This window comes from Schistocerca americana, chromosome 1 (assembly GCF_021461395.2).
Source record: "Schistocerca americana isolate TAMUIC-IGC-003095 chromosome 1, iqSchAmer2.1, whole genome shotgun sequence".
Lineage (NCBI taxonomy): Eukaryota > Metazoa > Arthropoda > Insecta > Orthoptera > Acrididae > Schistocerca > Schistocerca americana.
The window spans coordinates 1,014,772,283-1,014,792,584 of NC_060119.1; the positions used below are offsets into that span (position 1 = coordinate 1,014,772,283).

The 20,302-nt window shown below is 44.7% G+C and overlaps 1 protein-coding gene across 1 annotated transcript in view; it reads left to right on the forward strand.

Moving 5' to 3' along the window:
• Window positions 1–20,088, forward strand: part of LOC124595998 — a 107,390-nt gene extending 87,302 nt beyond the window's left edge. Inside the window, exons 5-7 of the mRNA XM_047134948.1 lie at window positions 3,059–3,149; window positions 11,743–12,227; window positions 20,006–20,088. Coding sequence (XP_046990904.1) covers window positions 3,059–3,149; window positions 11,743–12,227; window positions 20,006–20,088 — 659 coding nt within the window. The remainder of the gene's footprint in view (window positions 1–3,058; window positions 3,150–11,742; window positions 12,228–20,005) is intronic.
• Window positions 20,089–20,302: the final 214 nt, after the last annotated feature.

A 20,302-nucleotide genomic window follows, 5' to 3' on the forward strand; every position in this document is an offset into this window, starting at 1 on the left:
TTCCTATACAATGGAGTGTGCACTAAACTGATTTTGCTGCTAAACTGAAACGGTACATAGCATCTAGAAATCAGATCAGGCATTCTCCCACCCGAACGGTAGTCTCCCTGAATACGAAGTTCAAGCTGTAGTTTATGTCCACATTTGGAAAATAATTTATATAAATTTTCTTTATTAATTCTAAAATAATTGCAATTGAGTGTGGTTCTTACTGCAGGATTCTAATTAGAGCGCGTTAAAATTACTTTTACTCCCATAAAACTTACTTAAAGCCGGACTACGACTAAATTGATTGCAGTTATACAAACTTCTGTGAAAAAATGCAGGAATCCTGCACCGCCGTTGTAGGCAAGATCCTAGTGGAGGTGGTTTGCCGCTGCCTTCCTCCGACCTGTTACGATGCGTCAAGTGTATACCTGTGTCGTGTGGATAACTGTGCTGAGTGCTTAACGTCCCCGTCCGACGGACGGATCACCGTCAACAGTATCACATGCGCTCACTTTATGAGACACTGCTGAGTGGTTTGGAAAAAATGGTTCAAATGGTTCTGAACACTATGGGAGTTAACATCTGAGGTCATCAGTCCCCTAGACTTAGAACTACTTAAACCTAAGCAACCTAAGGACATCACACACATCCATGCCCGAGGCAGGATTCAAACCTGCGACAGTAGCAACAGCGCGGTTCCGGACTGAAGCGCCTAGAACCACTCGGCCACGCCACCCGGCAGTGATTTGGAACTTAATCCAGAACAGTGGAGCAAAGACTGGTGATCAGGAACCTTACGCCACCACCCCTGCTCCCCCTTACCGCCAAATACTGGCCGTGCATATTCTTCGCCTACAGGATTCGAACTAGCTTACCTACGAGTTGAGCGCCATGGTACAATCGTGTGTTAGGGACGGCGGCTATAGTGGCGGGTCTTCCATAACACACTAAGATTAAGTATGAAATAAAATAGTAATTTACCTATTGTGTAACCATTTTCTGAGTTTTGCTTTCCAGTTTGTTGATTATTACTTCCAGACAAACAAAGCTCTTGAAGCTAGTCTCTGACGTCGGTGATCAGCGTCATGGCGACAAGAAGTCATGACGTTTGCAAGACAGCATCTCCTGGGGCGCTGGATACAGCCATAGGAGTGGGCGAACCGAATGTGGCCGAGCATGTGCCGATAACGACTAACTGACGGTCACCCACTGTGTGTACAACCAAACTTGTTTGACCTAATGTAGCTGTTGATGTGCCTTACATCAGACCTAACTGGGAAGCACTCCACACTGGAATATCATCCCTGGCATTCTGCAAAATATTCTCTGTGCATGTTCTAACATCTGATTGATCTAACTGACACGTTTAGTTTCATCTCGTCAGTACAATTTTTTGTGGGGTCAAGGGAAGGGAATACAAATTCACCAATAATTTTTCTTTTGGGTATAAGAAGTGCAATATTCTACAACGAGTCCATTTGGTTTCTCTACCTCATCTCTTCATCATACCCCTCCCACAACTCCAGCACCATGGATGTCATTAGTGATCGAAATAAGTTGCATAAGAGAGGAACCATCTCCATGTTCGCCAGTCATAATTTGTAAAATCCATAGACACCTAAATCAAGTGTCGCATTAGGCTTTCAACTCTGCTTTTCCTCTCTACAGGTCTAGTTCTCTGAACACGGGAGCATCTTAAAAACTGACGATCTCAGTGACAACCAAAATCGCCAGCCGCTGTGGCCGAGCGGTTCTAGGCGCTTCAGTCCAGAACCGCGCTGCTGCTACGGTTGCAGGTTAGAATCCTTCCTCGGGCATGGATAAGTGTGATGTCCTTAGGTTGGTTAGGTTTCAGTAGTTCTAAGTCTAGGGGACTGATGACCCCAGCAGTTAAGTCCCATAGTGCTCAGAGCCATTTGAACAACCAAAATCCTCCATTTATCGGTTTCCTATAGGATGTTCCGTGTGAAAACAATGAAACAATTCTGTCTTGGATGGCTTCAACAGACCTAGTTAAAACAGATAACTGCAACAATTAAATGCTCGCTAGACAGTGACGGTGAGGTTTTATCATACAATTTCGCCCTGGACAGTGGTACAGACCGGATGACCTCAAGCTGGAAAAGGCTATCACCAAAGGTGACTGCAATAGCCAGAGCCTCTCTTCCTCTAGGCACAATAAACAGGTCGCAGTCAGGTCCGTTTTAATAAAGGATTTGGTAATGCGTTGTATAGAGTGTGTCTTAAGTTTTCTCTTGCTTTACGACTCGAATTGGTTCGGTGACTCACTATTAGCTTGGAATCAGTTTCTGGCTGTGTGTTGACAGGCAAAGTGTTCGTAATATTTGTTCACTATTGACAAATTTGCCGGGACTGAAGTTGTGAGTGATCGCAGCACAGCTGTTTCTGAGTCACTTAGTTAACCTGCTAGTGAAGCATCCACTTTGATAGTAAAGTAGACGCTAATCTAAGGTTGAAAACTAGCAAGATTATCCTAACACACCACAACTGAAATATGACGATTAGATGGAAGAGCATTTGGCTGTTTATTAGCACTGTAGTGGCACATAGTCAAATTATGCAGGAAGTGCAAGAATTAACTTCCCTATTCAGCACAATATCTGTACCTGAAGTATCTGGCAAACATTTCATATATCGATCTTGAATGATTCCAGTGGTACCGTAATACACCCCTGGCGTTTGGTCAGTAACAGAACGGAAAAGAAGCTCACTTGCTTCCTTCCCCGTACAATCGGGAAGTATTTCATGAACTTTTTGGGTCATGAGCTACCAGTGATCATATTTAGGCTTTTGTGGGAGATAATACGAACTAATTGTGCAACATACAGTTGTTTGACTAGAAATTCTTTATGAGTATTGCACGTACAAATTAAATATACAGTGTATGCAACATAAAACGTACGCAAGTGATGACAGCCACCGGATTTAGTAAATGCAAATAGACCACAAATACCAAACTGGATGAGCTGATCTTCAATTGAGCTGTGTCTCAGAATTATGCTGAAGCTTCTGTTGTTGTGTAACTTCCTGTGCAATTGGTCTGTTTCAGGTCTACTTGTGCCCCAGAGTTTCGCATTGCCACAGTTCGAAAGAGAACCTGAATTTCCACCAGATGCAGGTGAAGACGACATTGAACCATGGTAATTTTCTCTGATTATTTTTTCTTAAGACTTGCTAAGCAGGTGCGAAGTGCCGCGATTCGGCTAGAAGGCGCTCCAGTTCGTGTCCACGTATTATACAAAGCGAGGGACTCGGCGTGGTTACCTGGAATATTTTTAATGGGCAAACTGACTGCAGTTCGTTTGGACCATTCTTGACATCGAGAGCCGTAATATATATTACTCAATGTTGCTGCAATAACAAGACTAATATTGTTAAACTGTAATAGCCTCATCAAATATTTCATGAACCAGTGCATGCTGTATAGTTGAAGTGTACTTTTTTACGAGGTACAGGGTCCGGCAAGGAGGTGTTACGCTTTCCACAACATTTTAACACATATTTTAAAATAAATTTCAAGTTTTATGTTTCTCGAAGATTACAAATACATTGTCATTTAATAAACATAAAGCACAAATACGAAACATTGCAATTCAGGTGCAATGGCACCAATGTTGCGGCCGTTCTTGTCCAGGCATTGTTGCAGGTGAGAGGAAAGATTGTCCATGCACCGTTCAAGCAGAGCAAGAGTTAATTAGGGGAATTCCTCGAATTTTTTGAGTAATGACTTCTGAAAGAGCTTCAAAAGCCCGTGCTTTTTCAATGCAAACCCTAGTTGACAGTCACAGTGCGTCCATTTTTTCGAAAATAGTAAGCTCCAGTGATGCCAAATCGGGCTAATCTACACCACACAGTTACTTTATCACTTATTAGAGGCCTCTCCTAGAATTCCCGTGAATTATTTTCCGACCAGTACCGGTCATTTAGTTTGTTCACAGCACCCGATTAATGAAAATGAGTCTCAAAACTCATTATCAGAATACTGTCAATTTTCAAGGTTACCAGCATCCTTTCTGCAGACATATGCTGCCGTAAATAGTCATTTTGCTTCAGTTGTTGAATCACCATGACTTTAAAACGATGACAGTGTAGGCAAAAATTGCAAAATGCGGCGAACTGACCCGTCTGAAAAGTGCGAAAAGCGAGTATGTCCTACCACTGAACGCCAAAGGCTGGCCTCCACACCTTGTAGAACTTTCGCGATCTTTTCTACTGTTCTAACTGTCCGATCACCTCCCTGAGCCGTTCCAGGTCTCACCGTTCCTCTCTTTCTTAAGTTGTAGAGCAACTTTCTTATTCTTGGGCGAGATGGGAGAGCACCATGTCGACCAATATTGAACTAATTACATGATCTTCGCTGCTTTTGCACTACCGAATGATCAGTTGCAATGAAGGTGTCGGAAAAACAAAGATGCATTGTGAAACTAGCCAAGGCTCCGTGGATACTGAAACGGCAACTAAAAAAACGTAAAACTAATTGTAGAAAGATCAGACGTCAGATTGAGTTCCATTCAAAGAATTCTGCGAAAATAAAATTGTTCATCAATCTGATTTACGTAGGAGATAGGATTAACAAAAGGAGACAGAGCGGATTCAAAGAAAAGCAGCGCTTTTCGTCATGGGTTCAGTTAGTAAGCAGGATGACCTCTTGAGATGTTCATCCAACTTCAGCGGCAAACGCAACAATAGAGGCGTTGTACGGCACGGAGACTTTCACCGCTAAAAAATCGAGAACGAACATTCTGTAGCGAAACAAGTAACATACACTATGTGATCAAAAGTATCCGGACACCCCCAAAAACAAAATTTTTCAGATTAAGTGCATTGAGCTGCCACCTACTACCAGGTACTCCATATCAGCGACCTCAGTAGTAATTACACGTCGTGAGAGAGCAGAATGGGTCGTCCGCAGAACTAACGGACTTCGAGCGTGCTCAGGTGCTTGGGTGTCACTTGTGCCATACGCCTTACGGGATATTTCCACACTCCTAAACATCCCTAGGTCCATTGTTTCCGATGTGATAGTGAAGTGGAAACGTGAAAGGACACTTACAGGACAAAAAGGTACAGGCCGACCTCGTCTGTTGACTGATAGAGACCACCCACACTTGAAGTTGGTCGTAACGTGTAGTAGGTCCACATCTATCCAGACCATCACATAGGAATTTCATCAGGATCTACTGCAAGTACTACGACAGCTCGGCTGGAGGCGAGAAAACTTCGATTTCATGGTCGAGCTGCTGCTAATAAGTTACACATCACACCGGTAAATGCCAAACGATGCCTCGCTTGGTGTAACGAGAGTAAACATTGGACGATTGAACAGTGGAAAAACGTTGTGTGGAGGGACGAATCACGGTACACAATGTGGTGATCCGATGGTAGGGTGTGGTATGGCGAATGGCCGGTGATCGTCATCTGCCAGTTTGTGTAGTGGCAACAGTAAAATCGGAGGCGGTGGTGCTATCGTGTGGTCGTGTTTTTCATATACCCCCTGTTGTTTTGCGTGGTACTATCACAGCACAGGCCTACACTGATGTTTTAAGCACCTTCTTGCTTCCTACTGTTGAAGAGCAATTTGGGCATGGCGATTGCATCTTTCAACACGATCGAGCACCTGTTCATAATGCACGGCCTGTGGCGGAGTGGTTACACGAAAATCATATTCCTGTAAAGAACTGGCCTGCAGAGTCCTGACCCGAACCATACAGAAAACCTTTGGGATGCTTTGGAACGCCAACTTCATGCCAGACCTCACCGCCCGACGTCGATACCTCTTCTCAGTGCAGCACTCCGTGAAGAATGGGCTGCCATTCCCCAAGAAACCTTCCAGCACCTGACTGAAAGTATGCCTGCGTGAATGGAAGCTGTCATCAAGGTTAAGGGTGGGCCAACACTATTTTGAACTCCAGCATTACCGTTGGAGGGCACCATAAAATTGTAAGTCATTTTCAGCCAGGATACTTTTGATCACATAGTGTATTGCAGAAAGGCTTTGGCAGGAATTTAGCCACTGTACATGATTGCTGACAGCGGTGGTCATGAGTACTTACAGTCGTAAGAAGACTGTGCTCTTGACGACCACATGGCGCCACCGAGAGGGAAGACATTGGATTCGGCGTGTGGATCTGGCTCGTCGTACTGCATCTGCAGCAGGAATTTGAGCTGCAGTTGGCACCATAGTTCACAACGATCAGTTACAAATCATTTACTTCAAGGACAGCTCCGAGCCAGACACTCTGTAGCGTTCATTACACTGACCCCAATTCACTGCCATTTGGAACTTCAATGGTGTCAAGCGAGAACTCATTGGAGAGCAGGATGAGGTCTGTTGTATTTCCAGATAAAAGCTGTTTCTGCTTCGGTGCCGGCTGAGTGCCTGCAACCAATCTGTTTGCCTGCCAGACATACTGGACCTATACCCGGAGTTACGGTCTGGGGTGCGATTTCGTATGACTGCAGGACTGCAAAATTATATGTCAGTCTGTTGACCCGGCCTGTTGTGTTGCCATTCATTAACAGCATTCCACGAGATGTTTTCCATCAGGATAACGCTCGCCACATACCGCTGTTGTAACTCTACTCAATCTCAATATGTTGACTTGGCCTACTGGACCACTGGATATGTCTCCAATCGAACAACTCCAGCGTCATCCATGAAAAGCATTAACCGTGCCTGTAATGACCGACCAAGTGCTACACGCAAGGAACTCCAGCCCAAAAAGTGACGCCAGGCACCTGTAAAACTCAATGCATCCACGCTTGCATTATTGCTTTCTACATTCTGGCGGTTACACCAGTTACTAATGTACCTGAATTTCACATTTTCAGTGGCGTATCTCGTCCTTACATTAACCTATGATCTTGCAATGATAATTACTTATATATGTTACCTAGACAAATATATTCCCGAAATTTAATTACTCTACATTAATCAATTTTTGGTGCTGCGATTTTTTTCATCGGTGTATGCTAATTCTGATGTGATAAAAAAATTTCTAAAATGTCTACTTGCCCTGTCAAAAATTACATGAAATGCATATTCTAAAATTAAAAAAAAAACAGTGATTACTAGCATTTAAAAAAACGACTGGGGTGTCCCTTGTGCCAGAATACAAGAAGTGTACAAGACGAATTTAGTTATGTAACTCCTTTGCAGACCAGACAAGAAAGTACGGGGCAAATATCGAATATGGGAATTTATGTGCTGGTGTCGCTGGCGCTTGAATGGTACACTTAACGCCATGTCCTCAGAAAATAAAAACTGCGCCGAAACTCGACGGAGAGTGGAGAGGGTGTTCGTTCGTGCAATTCGAAAAGTCGCAACGACAGAACAAGAAACCCCACATTCGTTGTACTTTCACTCGGAAGTTTCTTGTCAGATCTACAAAAGCGTTATTTCACAGAATTTGTTTTAATCAAATTGCTTCCATTTTAAGATTTTTTTTTTTACTTATGCACCCGCGTTAACTCTCCCTAACCGTTCAGTGAATGGCAGATGATACTTTGTAGCAGTGTTTTCTTTCTCCTTCTTCCTTAGATTCACAACACGAGAGTAAAACAAAAATGTTGTCTGTACCCCACCTGACACTCACTGACAAATCTCGGTTGTTCGTAATAGCCCCAGGACCGAAATCTGGGATCAAACTGGTTTTGGAGCGTGCCTCATGCACTGACTCTTTAAACTGAACAGTAGTGTGATCGAAGAATAATCCAACTGAATAACGAGTTTAAATTGTTTTTGTGTAATTTATCGATGACTTTAAGCCCAATAATATCACGTAAGCTGCACAACCGAAAGAAAAAAAGGGGAATGTCGGGTAACATCGGACAAGAGCCGCAGTAGCGACAGCGTCTGTCGCGTCGCTGCTGTGTATAGTATATAGGAATAAGACCAATGACGCAGTTCTGAATCAAAACAGCAGTGTTTTTCGCACTGGCAACAAATACCTGTTCCTAGTGAGTTTTTCGTTACACTAAATGAAGACAAGACTTTAATGCTTTGCAAGCTGGCAATAATTTATTGTATCTTTAGATACGCTACTGATATTACTCTCTATATTGCAGACTATGAGAACGTCTGTCCCAAATAATAACAATGGGAATGTCTACCTATCATAACGGTACGTTCGGGTTGTTTAGGACACGGGAATTTCAGGTTGTACCAGACAAAACGGAGAGCAACAAAACTCAAGTTTTACAGGGTTTTATGTAAAAGGTGAAGAAGATTGCATAAAACACTATCAGGGATTGTGGGTAGAAAGTAATGATAAAACTGATCTAACGAAAACAAATGGCTCTGAGCACTATGGGACTCAACTGCTGAGGTCATTAGTCCCCTAGAACCTAGAACTAGTTAAACCTAACTAACCTAAGGACATCACAAACATCCATGCCCGAGGCAGGATTCGAACCTGCGACCGTAGCGGTCTTGCGGTTCCAGACTGCAGCGCCTTTAACCGCACGGCCACTTCGGCCGGCTAACGAAAACAGACCAGGCCAAAGGACAAGATGACGAAATATACCAAGGAGATAAAATTATATTCCAGGAGATGAAAGAAGCGTTAGAGCTGCCGAGGAATAGAAAAACAGCAGGAGCTGATAACACTAATACACAACTTATTAAACGTGGAGGTTTAATGTTGGAACCGAGACTGCTGCATTTAATAAATGAATATTGGAAACTGAAGACGATACCCGACTCTTGGAGAGTGATGGAAGTAATATCACTCTGTAAAAAGGGAATTGGAAATGACTGTGAAAACTACAGAGGAATACGTCTGCTGAACACTGGCTGTAAACTACACTCCTGGAAATTGAAATAAGAACACCGTGAATTCATTGTCCCAGGAAGGGGAAACTTTATTGACACATTCCTGGGGTCAGATACATCACATGATCACACTGACAGAACCACAGGCACATAGACATAGGCAACAGAGCATGCACAATGTCGGCACTAGTACAGTGTATATCCACCTTTCGCAGCAATGCAGGCTGCTATTCTCCCATGGAGACGATCGTAGAGATGCTGGATGTAGTCCTGTGGAACGGCTTGCCATGCCATTTCCACCTGGCGCCTCAGTTGGACCAGCGTTCGTGCTGGACGTGCAGACCGCGTGAGACGACGTGTCATCCAGTCCCAAACATGCTCAATGGGGGACAGATCCGGAGATCTTGCTGGCCAGGGTAGTAGACTTACACCTTCTAGAGCACGTTGGGTGGCACGGGATACATGCGGACGTGCATTGTCCTGTTGGAACAGCAAGTTCCCTTGCCGGTCTAGGAATGGTAGAACGATGGCTTCGATGACGATTTGGATGTACCGTGCACTATTCAGTGTCCCCTCGACGATCACCAGTGGTGTACGGCCAGTGTAGGAGATCGCTCCCCACACCATGATGCCGGGTGTTGGCCCTGTGTGCCTCGGTCGTATGCAGTCCTGATTGTGGCGCTCACCTGCACGGCGCCAAACACGCATACGACCATCATTGGCACCAAGGCAGAAGCGACTCTCATCGCTGAAGACGACACGTCTCCATTCGTCCCTCCATTCACGCCTGTCGCGACACCACTGGAGGCGGGCTGCACGATGTTGGGGCGTGAGCGGAAGACGGCCTAACGGTGTGCGGGACCGTAGCCCAGCTTCATGGAGACGGTTGCGAATGGTCCTCGCCGATACCCCAGGAGCAACAGTGCCCCAATTTGCTGGGAAGTGGCGGTGCGGTCCCCTACGGCACTGCGTAGGATCCTACGGTCTTGGCGTGCATCCGTGCGTCGCTGCGGTCCGGTCCCAGGTCGACGGGCACGTGCACCTTCCGCCGACCACTGGCGACAACATCGATGTACTGTGGAGACCTCACGCCCCACGTGTTGAGCAATTCGGCGGTACGTCCACCCGGCCTCCCGCATGCCCACTATACGCCCTCGCTCAAAGTCCGTCAACTGCACATACGGTTCACGTCCACGCTGTCGCGGCATGCTACCAGTGTTAAAGACTGCGATGGAGCTCCGTATGCCACGGCAAACTGGCTGACACTGACGGCGGCGGTGCACAAATGCTGCGCAGCTAGCGCCATTCGACGGCCAACACCGCGGTTCCTGGTGTGTCCGCTGTGCCGTGCGTGTGATCATTGCTTGTACAGCCCTCTCGCAGTGTCCGGAGCAAGTATGGAGGGTCTGACACACCGGTGTCAATGTGTTCTTTTTTCCATTTCCAGGAGTGTATATGGACGAATAATTAATAACAGACTGGAAATAATAGCTGATGCCCTCTTACAGGAGGAAAAAGATGGTTTTAGAATAGGACGACCCTGCCATTGCAACATTAAAATAGCTCGGTACCTCACTGAAAAGAGACGAAAACGTAATATGGAGATTCATATTGCATTTGCAGAGTATAAAGAATGCTATGGAATGCAATGGAAAGACGAGGTTATCCTAGACATTTAACGCAAATGATAAACAGCCTGTATTTAAATAGCGCAATTATAATTAGTATAGGCAAAGAGGGAACAGAGCCAATAGTAATTAACAGGAGTGCGACAAGGTCGCAGTCTCTCGCCCACTTAATTTAATGTATATATGGTTCAAATGGTTCTGAGCACTATGGGACTCAACTTCTGAGGTCATTAGTCCCCCAGAACTTAGAACTAGTTAAACCTAGCTAACCTAAGTACATCACAAACATCCATGCCCGAGGCAGGATTCGAACCTGCGACCGTAGCGGTCTTGCGGTTCCAGACAGCAGCGTCTTTAACCGCACGACCACGTCGGCCGGCAATGTATATACTGACTACATTGTTAGACTATGGAAACAAGATGTTAACTCAGGAATAAACTTAATTCCTAAACATACATATTTGAATACTCTTTGATGTTGACCAAATAATTTTACAAAAGAAGGACGATGATTTACAATTTGCTCTACAACGCTTGGGCTCAGTAGGTAATCTCTATAACTTGAAAACAACAGGAAGTAGAACCAAAGTTATGGCTTTTAAAGGAAAATGCCAAGTACGCTATAAAATAATGCTAAATGAAAAACAGTTGAACAGGTAACTCAGTTTCAGCTTTGAGGATGTGGTGTAAGTTATGAATATGATAATGACATCTCCAATAAATTAAAATCAAAGACGCAAAGCTTTGTACGAAAACAGATAGATGGCTATGAAACCCATTTTAGGAAACAATAAGTTCTTTTCCAAGAAAATTAGCTCCTGAACAGGTAACAGTATTATACGATCGTTTTAAAAACTTAGATGGGCAGCTTATTCCTTTGAGTAAATTTGAGTACAAATATTCACAGCAACTGAAAATAAAGTATCCGTTCAATAAGACGGAAATGAAAGTGAGTAAAGAGTTTCACTACAATTTTATGGAAAGCCATGAAGACATAAGATACAAAACCGCTGAAAATACGATTTTGCAGAGGGTATTAGGTTTCAGATTACAGTGTAATGTCTGGAAAGACCCTTCAAAAAGTTAAGCAACCAAAACCCGAAGGGTGGAAAAAATACTAAAAAAAGAACAACGAACGTATATTCTCATGACACTGAGTTTACTTTTAGTAGAAGTATGTTCCAATACATCCCTCAGAAAATATTATAATTCAGAGAAAGCTTACTTGTTCCATACTACCCGACCTTCCCCAGTAGTGTTAGTCGTCTTGTCTCGTGTTTTAAAGCTTGTGCACATTATCACTGTTGGACTGAAACAGCGAACTGTTACCAGGTTCCCGATGAGAGGCTGGCCTGGGAATGACGTACATCCTGACAGGTGGCAGCCTGACGACTGGCCCCCTCCCTTCTTCCCGCACACGACCAGCCGGCGCCAGCGTTTCTTCACGACCACAACCAGCCGGCCGGCGCGCCGCCAGCAGCAGACCAAACGCCCAGAGCTGGACTGGCCACCCCCACCTCCTCAGGATTTGGACTGGCGTCCCAGACCTCCTCAGGGTCCTCGGCGAACCCTGAGGCCTCCCACGCCTACCGTTGGTGTCAGGCGTACCACGAGCCGTCCGACCACGAGCCGTCCAATCACGAGCCGTCCAATCACGAGCCGTCCAATCACAAGCCGTCCAACCACGCCCATCGCTGGCACCACACCCCAGGACTGCAACTGCCCGTCCACCAACGAGTTCAATCCCGTCTGCGGCACCGATGGCGTGTCATACCCCAACCCCGGCCGTCTCCGCTGTGCCAAAGACTGCGGAAAACGTAAGTCAGACTCTCTGTACACGAAAAGTACAATACATTATCATTAGTCTCCTCCTGAGGGATATCGTGCCAAATTCTGTCCAACTGACACCTTAGGGCGTCAAAATTCCGAGTTGGTTGGAGGGCTCTGCTCATAATGCTGCAGGCGTTCTCAGTTTGGAGACCCATAGTTCTTGCTTGCCAAGGTACGGATTGGAAAGCACTTCGAATTGAGCCCCAATCACCAGCAAAGGCGTTTCTATGCGTCCTCTGAATTTGGCGTCATTTAGGTAATTCTTTCAGGCTGTTGTAGTGTTACGCAGTTTTATTTTGAGACCAGTTATTTGTAATCCCCGGTAGGTTCTCTTACTGAGGAGCCAGAAAGGTCAAATTTTTGTATTTTCTGAAATGTGATGATGTTACTTGTTTCATTCTCAGTGGAACCGCAACCATCTGGCTGCATGGTAGACTATACTGTTTTATTTTTGTCGAAAATGAAAAGAATTCTCGTGTACAGTTGAATAACCATTCTTAAAGAATACTGTAACACATGTTATTCTTTTTTGTAGCTTAATTAGTTTTCTATAATATCTATGTTTACAGCCTGACAAAAACAGTGATCTATCAAGAACACTTGTTGGATGTCAATTTCATTTCGTACACATACACACAATCGGCTGGTATGCAAGTAAATAGAGTTTCAGTTGTCTGTCACAAAAAGAAATGCCACCAAAGTGCACTGGTGTAGTCTATATCCTCTCACTGAAGCGAGAAGCCATATGCCAGAGGACTGGCCTACGCAAAGATGAGTAAGCAGGAACTCATCCCATCTTCATGGCTGAAAGTAGGTACTCTATGGCCACATAGTGGGCTTTACTACATGCAGCTTATTACCAGTCACTTCCAGCCAGTCATTTTCCCATCGGCGCATGACTTTGGAGCTCAACAGGAGGTGATAGCATTCAGGGGGGATAGCACAATAATATACTGAGGATTGCTACACATCTCCTTGGCGCCTACATTCACCCTTTTCGTTACCAGCAATACCTATATGTCCAGGTACCCAGTGGAAAGACACCTCCTTCCTCAGCCGTTGTAGTTGAAGGAGGGCGTCTTGGATACTAAGGACTACTTTATCTGCTGGGTACAAGCGTTGTATAGAGTGAAGACCACTCAGAAAATCGGAGGAAACAAGCAATTTAGCACTTGAAACCCACCTCGTCTCTCCTCTAGTGCCTGCAAGATGGCATGCGGTTCCACATAAAAGACAGTAGACTCTCAAGGCAGCCGGATCAGAGAAAACTGCAGAGCAACCAATGGAATCCCACCGTTTCGACACATCCATAAAGAAGTCATACAATTGTGGTGCTCAGTTAGAATGGCAAAAAATAAAGTATTAAAGGATATGCAGGACTGCAATCTCTTCTGTGCTGCACTTGATCCACAATAACTCTGGGCCTCTGCAGTAAACAGGGTGGCAGACAGTTAATACCCTGGATGTGGGATTGCGCTTGCTCCACACCAAGTGACACCAGCATATGCCGCATGCACATCCCAAATGGCCTTTTTGTCCACGGATCATTGGAGAAAAGGCTTTCCAGGGTGGACAACCAACAGAATGGTATACAGGTGAAGTTGGAGCTGTGAGGAATTTACATGCCTGTCATACCATGAGGACCTCCCACCAGATGGCGACTGGAGATTCCCCAGCCTCAGCACAGGACTGTGTAAGACTGGGTATGGGTCTGGTCCTGTAAGCACCTGCAGCCAGCCTAATCCCCTCATGGGTGTCAATAATCTTCAGGTAAGAAGGCCCCGACAACCTTTACACTGTCCATCCATAGCCTACTCGTGAATGCACAAAAGCCCTATAAAACTGTAGCAGACACTTCCTGTCTGGTCGCCAAGGCATTTGGGAAAGACACTTTATGATATTCAGTACCGTCTGGGCTCTGGCTTTCAGGTCCCTCAGGTGTGGTAGCCATGATAGTTTGGAGCCAAAAATGAGGTCCAGAAACCTCTCTGAGTCTCGAAAATGTAGAATGGCGTCCCTCATATACAAGACATGTAAATTAAAAATATGATGAGAACGATTAAAAGGAACACACCCCCACTTATCCGCGGAAAACTGAAAACCCGTCTTTGCAGCCCACTTCTCTAATCTCCATACTGCAAGTTGTAACTGAGCAGTCGCCGTTGCAACACTGGAAGAGGTACAGAAAACACCAAAATCGTCCAGAAATGAGTAGCGCTTAACAGGACTCCATAGGTAGATGCGATACTGTTTGTGGCTATGGCAAAGAGGGTGACACCTAAAACACTGCCCAGAGATACACATTCTCCAGCTCAAATTGATCTGACGGTGTCTCACCAACTAGGGATCCAAAAAGCACTTAGACAGGAAAGACCATCTAAAGATGGGGAGGTGGCCACGAAAGAACCTCTGGTGCAGTTGCACGAGAGTACTGTGTGTCTAAGTAGTATCATATGCCTTAGCAATATCAAAAAAATGGTGAAATAGTGACTGCCTGCTGAACAGCTCTCTGGAGCAGTGTCAGGTTGTCAACAGTGGACCAAACTCTCTGGGCTCCATACTAAGAGCGCCTAAGGAGTTGCCCAGTCTCTAACAATGACAAAAGATGATGGTTAACCATTGCTCCAATCTCTTTCCTGCACAGCTCACTAAGGCAATACTCTGGTAACTACTGGGACACGAGTGGTACTTTCGTGATTTGAGAAGAGGTATCAAAATTGTCTATCCATGAGTTCAGGAAGTGACCTGTCTGCCATATCAAATTCAAACATTCGAAGACACTGCTGGCAAATGTCAAAGCATTCACTACCAGATTTAGTACTGATTGGTTGCAATACCACGAGTCTCAAACAGTGCCAGTTCTAGCTCCAACTTGGAGGAAGGGTTTTTGTGAGACTAACAGTTGTTGGATCTGAAGTCCAATTTGCCTGTCTCTTAAGTCACATGGTAGCAGTGAAGAGCCAGATCCTATCTGGCATTGGCAATAGCTTTTACAAAATGCTCTGCCTCCATCTGAGTGATGTCTCTAGGTGTTTCAGGACTGCTGCTATTGGTAAACGACTGTGTTTACCAGATATGCTCATGATCGGTTCCTGTACTTTTGCATAACGAGTGGAACAGTTTATGGAGTCCAGGAAAGCTTGCCACGACCTTTTATTGCTCTCCTTAATTATCTGTCGAGCTTTGGCTCTTGCAGTCCAAAGTTCTGTGAAGTTCTCTGCTGTTAGGCGGTGCTTAATCTATCGTAGAGCTGCATGCCTGTACCGGATTGCTGAGTAGCACTCACTAGTCCACCAAGGTATAGGCTGCCTCTTAAGATGAGCTGAGGAATTTGTAATGGATAAGTCAGCAGCATGATGAATCACTCGTGTAATATGGTACGCTCATTCCTGGATACTGTTGCGGTGTTCAAATACAGCCAGCTAGTTGAATGGCGTCCAGTTAGTCCTGCTGACCTTTGGTTTTGGTGGCTGCTCTTCAAGTAATGCTCCATACAGTAGGTGAATGCGGAGTGGGTAGTTGTCACTAGAATGAAGATCGTAAATGGCTTCCACTTAACAGAGTCTATAAGGTAAAGTAGAAAGAGAGTTTTATGGCAGAGAAAGACCCAGTAGCAGCACAGAAATTGGTGGGAGTACTGTGTTGAGGATACACAGCTCGTAAGATGTCATAAGGCTCTCCAAAACCAGACCCTGAGAGCACGTAGAGGTCGAGCCCTACAAAACATGATGGACATTGAATCTCCCATTAGGAGAACTGCTCAGGGGAGTTGTTCCATAAGATCTTGAGGAGGTAGAAACAATGAACAAACAGTGATGCTCCAACACACATGAATTTCAGCAGCAACTGATTGCAGGACAGTAACTGGGAGGAGAACAGAGAAGAGGTGTGCATTAGTGAAGATAACAACGACACCTCTCTTTGCCCTCTCCCCAGTCAGATCATCCTTGTACTATAGTGTATAGCCTCGCACTACAGGGGCGTCAGATGCTTTAAAAAAGTTCCCTGCAAACTCAAGAAAGGGGGCGTTCCTATGCTAGGAGTTTCAGTTCCTCCACATGTGTCCTGAGCCCATTAATGTTCCACTGTAGGATGGGAGCCATCTATCACTGGGGTAGTACTTTCATCATGACTTTCTGCTTGGGAGGGAAACCCACAATGAGTGGAGGCTTTGTCTTGGGATGTGATGATTGCCCTAGTCCAACATCAACATCCATTACCTCTGAAGAAGTTTTGGGAGAGTCATGAGACAGGATGACGTCGACATTGTTGGACGGTGTACTTCCCACTTGAGTGGGTGATTACTCGCCTTCGTCTTCGATTTTTTTTGTGTGAGAGGGTTTTGGAGCGACAACCACGGAACTGGTATGGTAGCTCTGGACCGTGGACAAGACGATCTTTGGAAGGGCAGGAAGTTCCTTGATGTTAGCAACCACAGCCTTTTCTGAACTTATGGAGTAGAGGCAGGCTTTGAAGTAACTGCAGCAGCACAAGTTCATTGACAAATGCAGGTACTAATGCTGGCCTCCAATTTTCTGGACTGGCTGCCTGAGAATGAGAGCAGAAGAGGCACTGAACATGAGCAGTTGCATGGGCTGTGTACATCTTTTTGGATTCACCATATGGAATATCCTTTGTTGTTTCTATCTCCTGGATCTTCTGTTCTTCAAGGAAGAACTACACCAAACTGGGTAATACCCAGAGTAATTGACACACTTTGGAGAAGAGGAAAACTCCGTGTGGTTGGCTTTACCACATTTGCCACAAGTGGCCTCTGCCTTAGAACCAAGAGTAGTGTGGCCAAAGGGATGGCATTTAAAACAACGAATTTGGTTTAGGAAATATGGTCAAACGCTGAGGCTTAGGAAATCTGCCTTGACATGCTCTGGAAGTTCGATTGTGTTAAATGCAAAGATAGAAGAGTCTAATTTGACACCCATTTCATAATGTTTTGCACATCGACAGTGCTATCGTGGGAACACTCAGCTTTCAGTTCTTCTTGGTGAATGTTTTCTAGATCCATAAAAGTCACAACACCTTTGCTGTAGTTCAAGGCAATATGCAGTTCAGTTTCAATTGCATACTCCCCGAGGCACTGAGCTTTCTGAATGTTTTTAACTTGTTGGAAACTAGACGTTTCAGCAACAGGGGCCCACAGTGCAAGCGCATAACAGACTTTTAGGTCCTAGCAGTGTCCTCTAAACCCACATGTATGTAAAGTGGAGAACCTTTATCGAAATGCCGCGCGGGTAGCCGCGTTGTCTTAGGTGCCATGCTACGGTTAGCGCTGCTCCCCTCGTCGGAGGTTCGAGTCCTCTCTCGGCATCGGTGTGTGTGTTTTTCTTAGCGTAAGCTAGTTTAAGCTAGATTAAGTAGTGTATAAGCCTAGGGACCGATGACCTCCCAATTTGTTTATCGTAACTGTGCTCTTCTCTTTTAATTTTTATAAATACACACTGACTGGCTGTTGGTAGCTGATGCAGTGGTAAGCGCTCACGGTGGCATAGGACTGGCGGCGCTTTCGAGTCCCCAGCTCAGGAATCCATCCAGGAGTCACTAAGCCTATTCCCAGCAAACGGTTTCTGAGCCCCTGAGGGCTCTTTGTAGGATATACAAGGGGCGAAAACACTGTCAGATGTCGAAAGAATACGGAGATGCTGCATTTGGCCGGTTGGTCGAATCATGCAGTATCCAGATTTGTGAGGCATTGGACCACATGGAAATGTGAAGGCAGGTGTACTCGTCGTCGGAGTAACAGTCGACCATGCCTGACACCAAATGGGAAGATAGTGGTATTGTGCGCCAAATGCACAGTAACCCCTTCACATCTGCTCCGGCCAACCGAGAACAACTAATGGGCTCCCTGCAACATTCTGTCTCATCCCACGTCATAGGTCGGAGTCTAGCAGTAGCCGTACTAGGGCATTAATGTTCAATTCTTAGGCTACCGTCAACACCAAACCACAAACGGCTGTGTTTGTAGCGGTGCAGTGGTAGGAAAGCATGGACTGCTGATGTGTTCAGCAACGAATCACGGATTTGTAAAAATCTCGATGACCGCCGTCGGCCATTATGGCGGCGAATGGGAAGAAATTCCACTCTTCCAATGTTTGGGAGAGGTATAGCGCTGTTACAAGTGGTGCCATTGCTTGGGTTTGGCTGGTAGAGAATGAGAGAATTCTGATGGCACAACGGAACGACACAAACAATCTGCGTTCTATTGAAACAGTAATCTGGTGACATTTTCCAAAAGGACAGTACTCGTCCACATGTAGCGCATCTCTCTATGAATTATCTGCGAGATGTTGAGGTACCCCTACAATCAGTTAGATCCCCTGACCTGTCCCCAGTACAACATGTGGCCTCGACCTGTTCGGAAGTCTGACCGTCCCAGTGTCAGTGTCCAGCATACCAAGGACCATTGACAACAGCTGTGGGCCAGCTTGCGCCAGGAAAGGATACAACTGTTTTACGACACCCTTACCATTCTAATCAGTGCATGAATCCAGGACAACGGGGGTGCAACGTCATACTGATAAATGGTCTCTTACTGTCAAGTTCTTTGTAAATTTGTCTCGATTTCTTAATCAATGAAATAACACCAACCACTCTGTCAATTGTAGAAGTTTCATTTCGTTTCATTCGCCCATTCTGGGTGCGTCACCTTTTTGTCAGGCAGTGTAGACTGTTTACTAAGTTAACTGCGAAATGCTTGCAGAGAATACTGGGCGGAGTTCTGATAGAAGAAATTTCGGACAAGTTGTTTCAACAAGATAATGCACTTTTTCTGCAACATCAAAGACCAAAAATGGGAAGAAAGACCGAGATATAATGCCGCATCAACTACGAAATCGTTAAGAGATGGATAAAATAAAATAAAATAAGAAAGTATTAAACTCATAAGTAAAACTTGACAACTTGAGATTGTGTATGCAGTGACAAACTATGGAAAGTTACTGAATAACATGGCATATCAAATCACTGCGCTTTTCGATATTTTAAAATTCAGAGGATTCTAATAAGTCAGAATGGACAGAAGCAGTAACGTACCGAAAAACACAAAAGGGTATTCGTTATTAGAGACATTTACAAGTCGACTCCCATACAAACGGTTGATATACGAGAACAAATTAAAGGTAACTTCACTGATATGGTCATTTAATTAGACTATGACTTACATCTCATGGACAAAATGGAACTCAAAATATCATATACATGCGTTATCTCGCAGTTCAGTCATTTTATCGTCCTCTTGTCGATAATAAGTACATAACAAAGAGAGCTGAAAATATATCTTGTTAATTACATGTTACTTGCAAATTCTTCTTTAAGGAAACAGCAGATAGAACTACTTTTTCCCTGGACTGAAGTGTTGGTACCTTAATACCATGATTAAATGTTATGTTTTGTGATACTTTAGAAAAGAGCTGATCCAAAGGACGAAATTGCTTATTTAATTTATTGCGATGTAAAAGCAGCCTTGTGACGATTTCCAGTAATCAGACATTAAGGTTTTTTTTATGTTCATCCTAAAATTTCAGAAGTTCTGCTTGATGTAGGGTAGGAAGAACCAGAGACTCACTTCAATCGACGGTTCCGTTTTTCCAGTTCAGTGTCAGGCAGAGGTGTTTCCATATTCAGGCTATCACCAACAACACCTCATTTTTCTTCGCTTTTACGTTCCACGCAGTTTCCCCCTTCAGTGTTATTGAAGGCTAGCATGCATATTGCTATAAGACTCTAAGTAATGTCTTTGTGTGTGCAGGTGTGTCTGTGTATCACATAGGCAACTGCGTGACGACATCGACAAGCCCACCGAGCAGAGTCGTCTCCGGCCTTCCACCGTGACGCCGGCAGCGACGCTCTACTTGCGGACCGAAATTTTTAATTACTCGCTATGAAGACTTTGTGGCACCAAAGATGACACTGTTACGTTTTTTAACCCAAGTGTGAACTGGCACTTCCATTATGTATTTATACTTCTTCTTCGTAAAGATCACCCAAAATGTAATAAAACTTCCATATTTAATTATACGACTTGTGTTACTAGTCAGCAACAGCT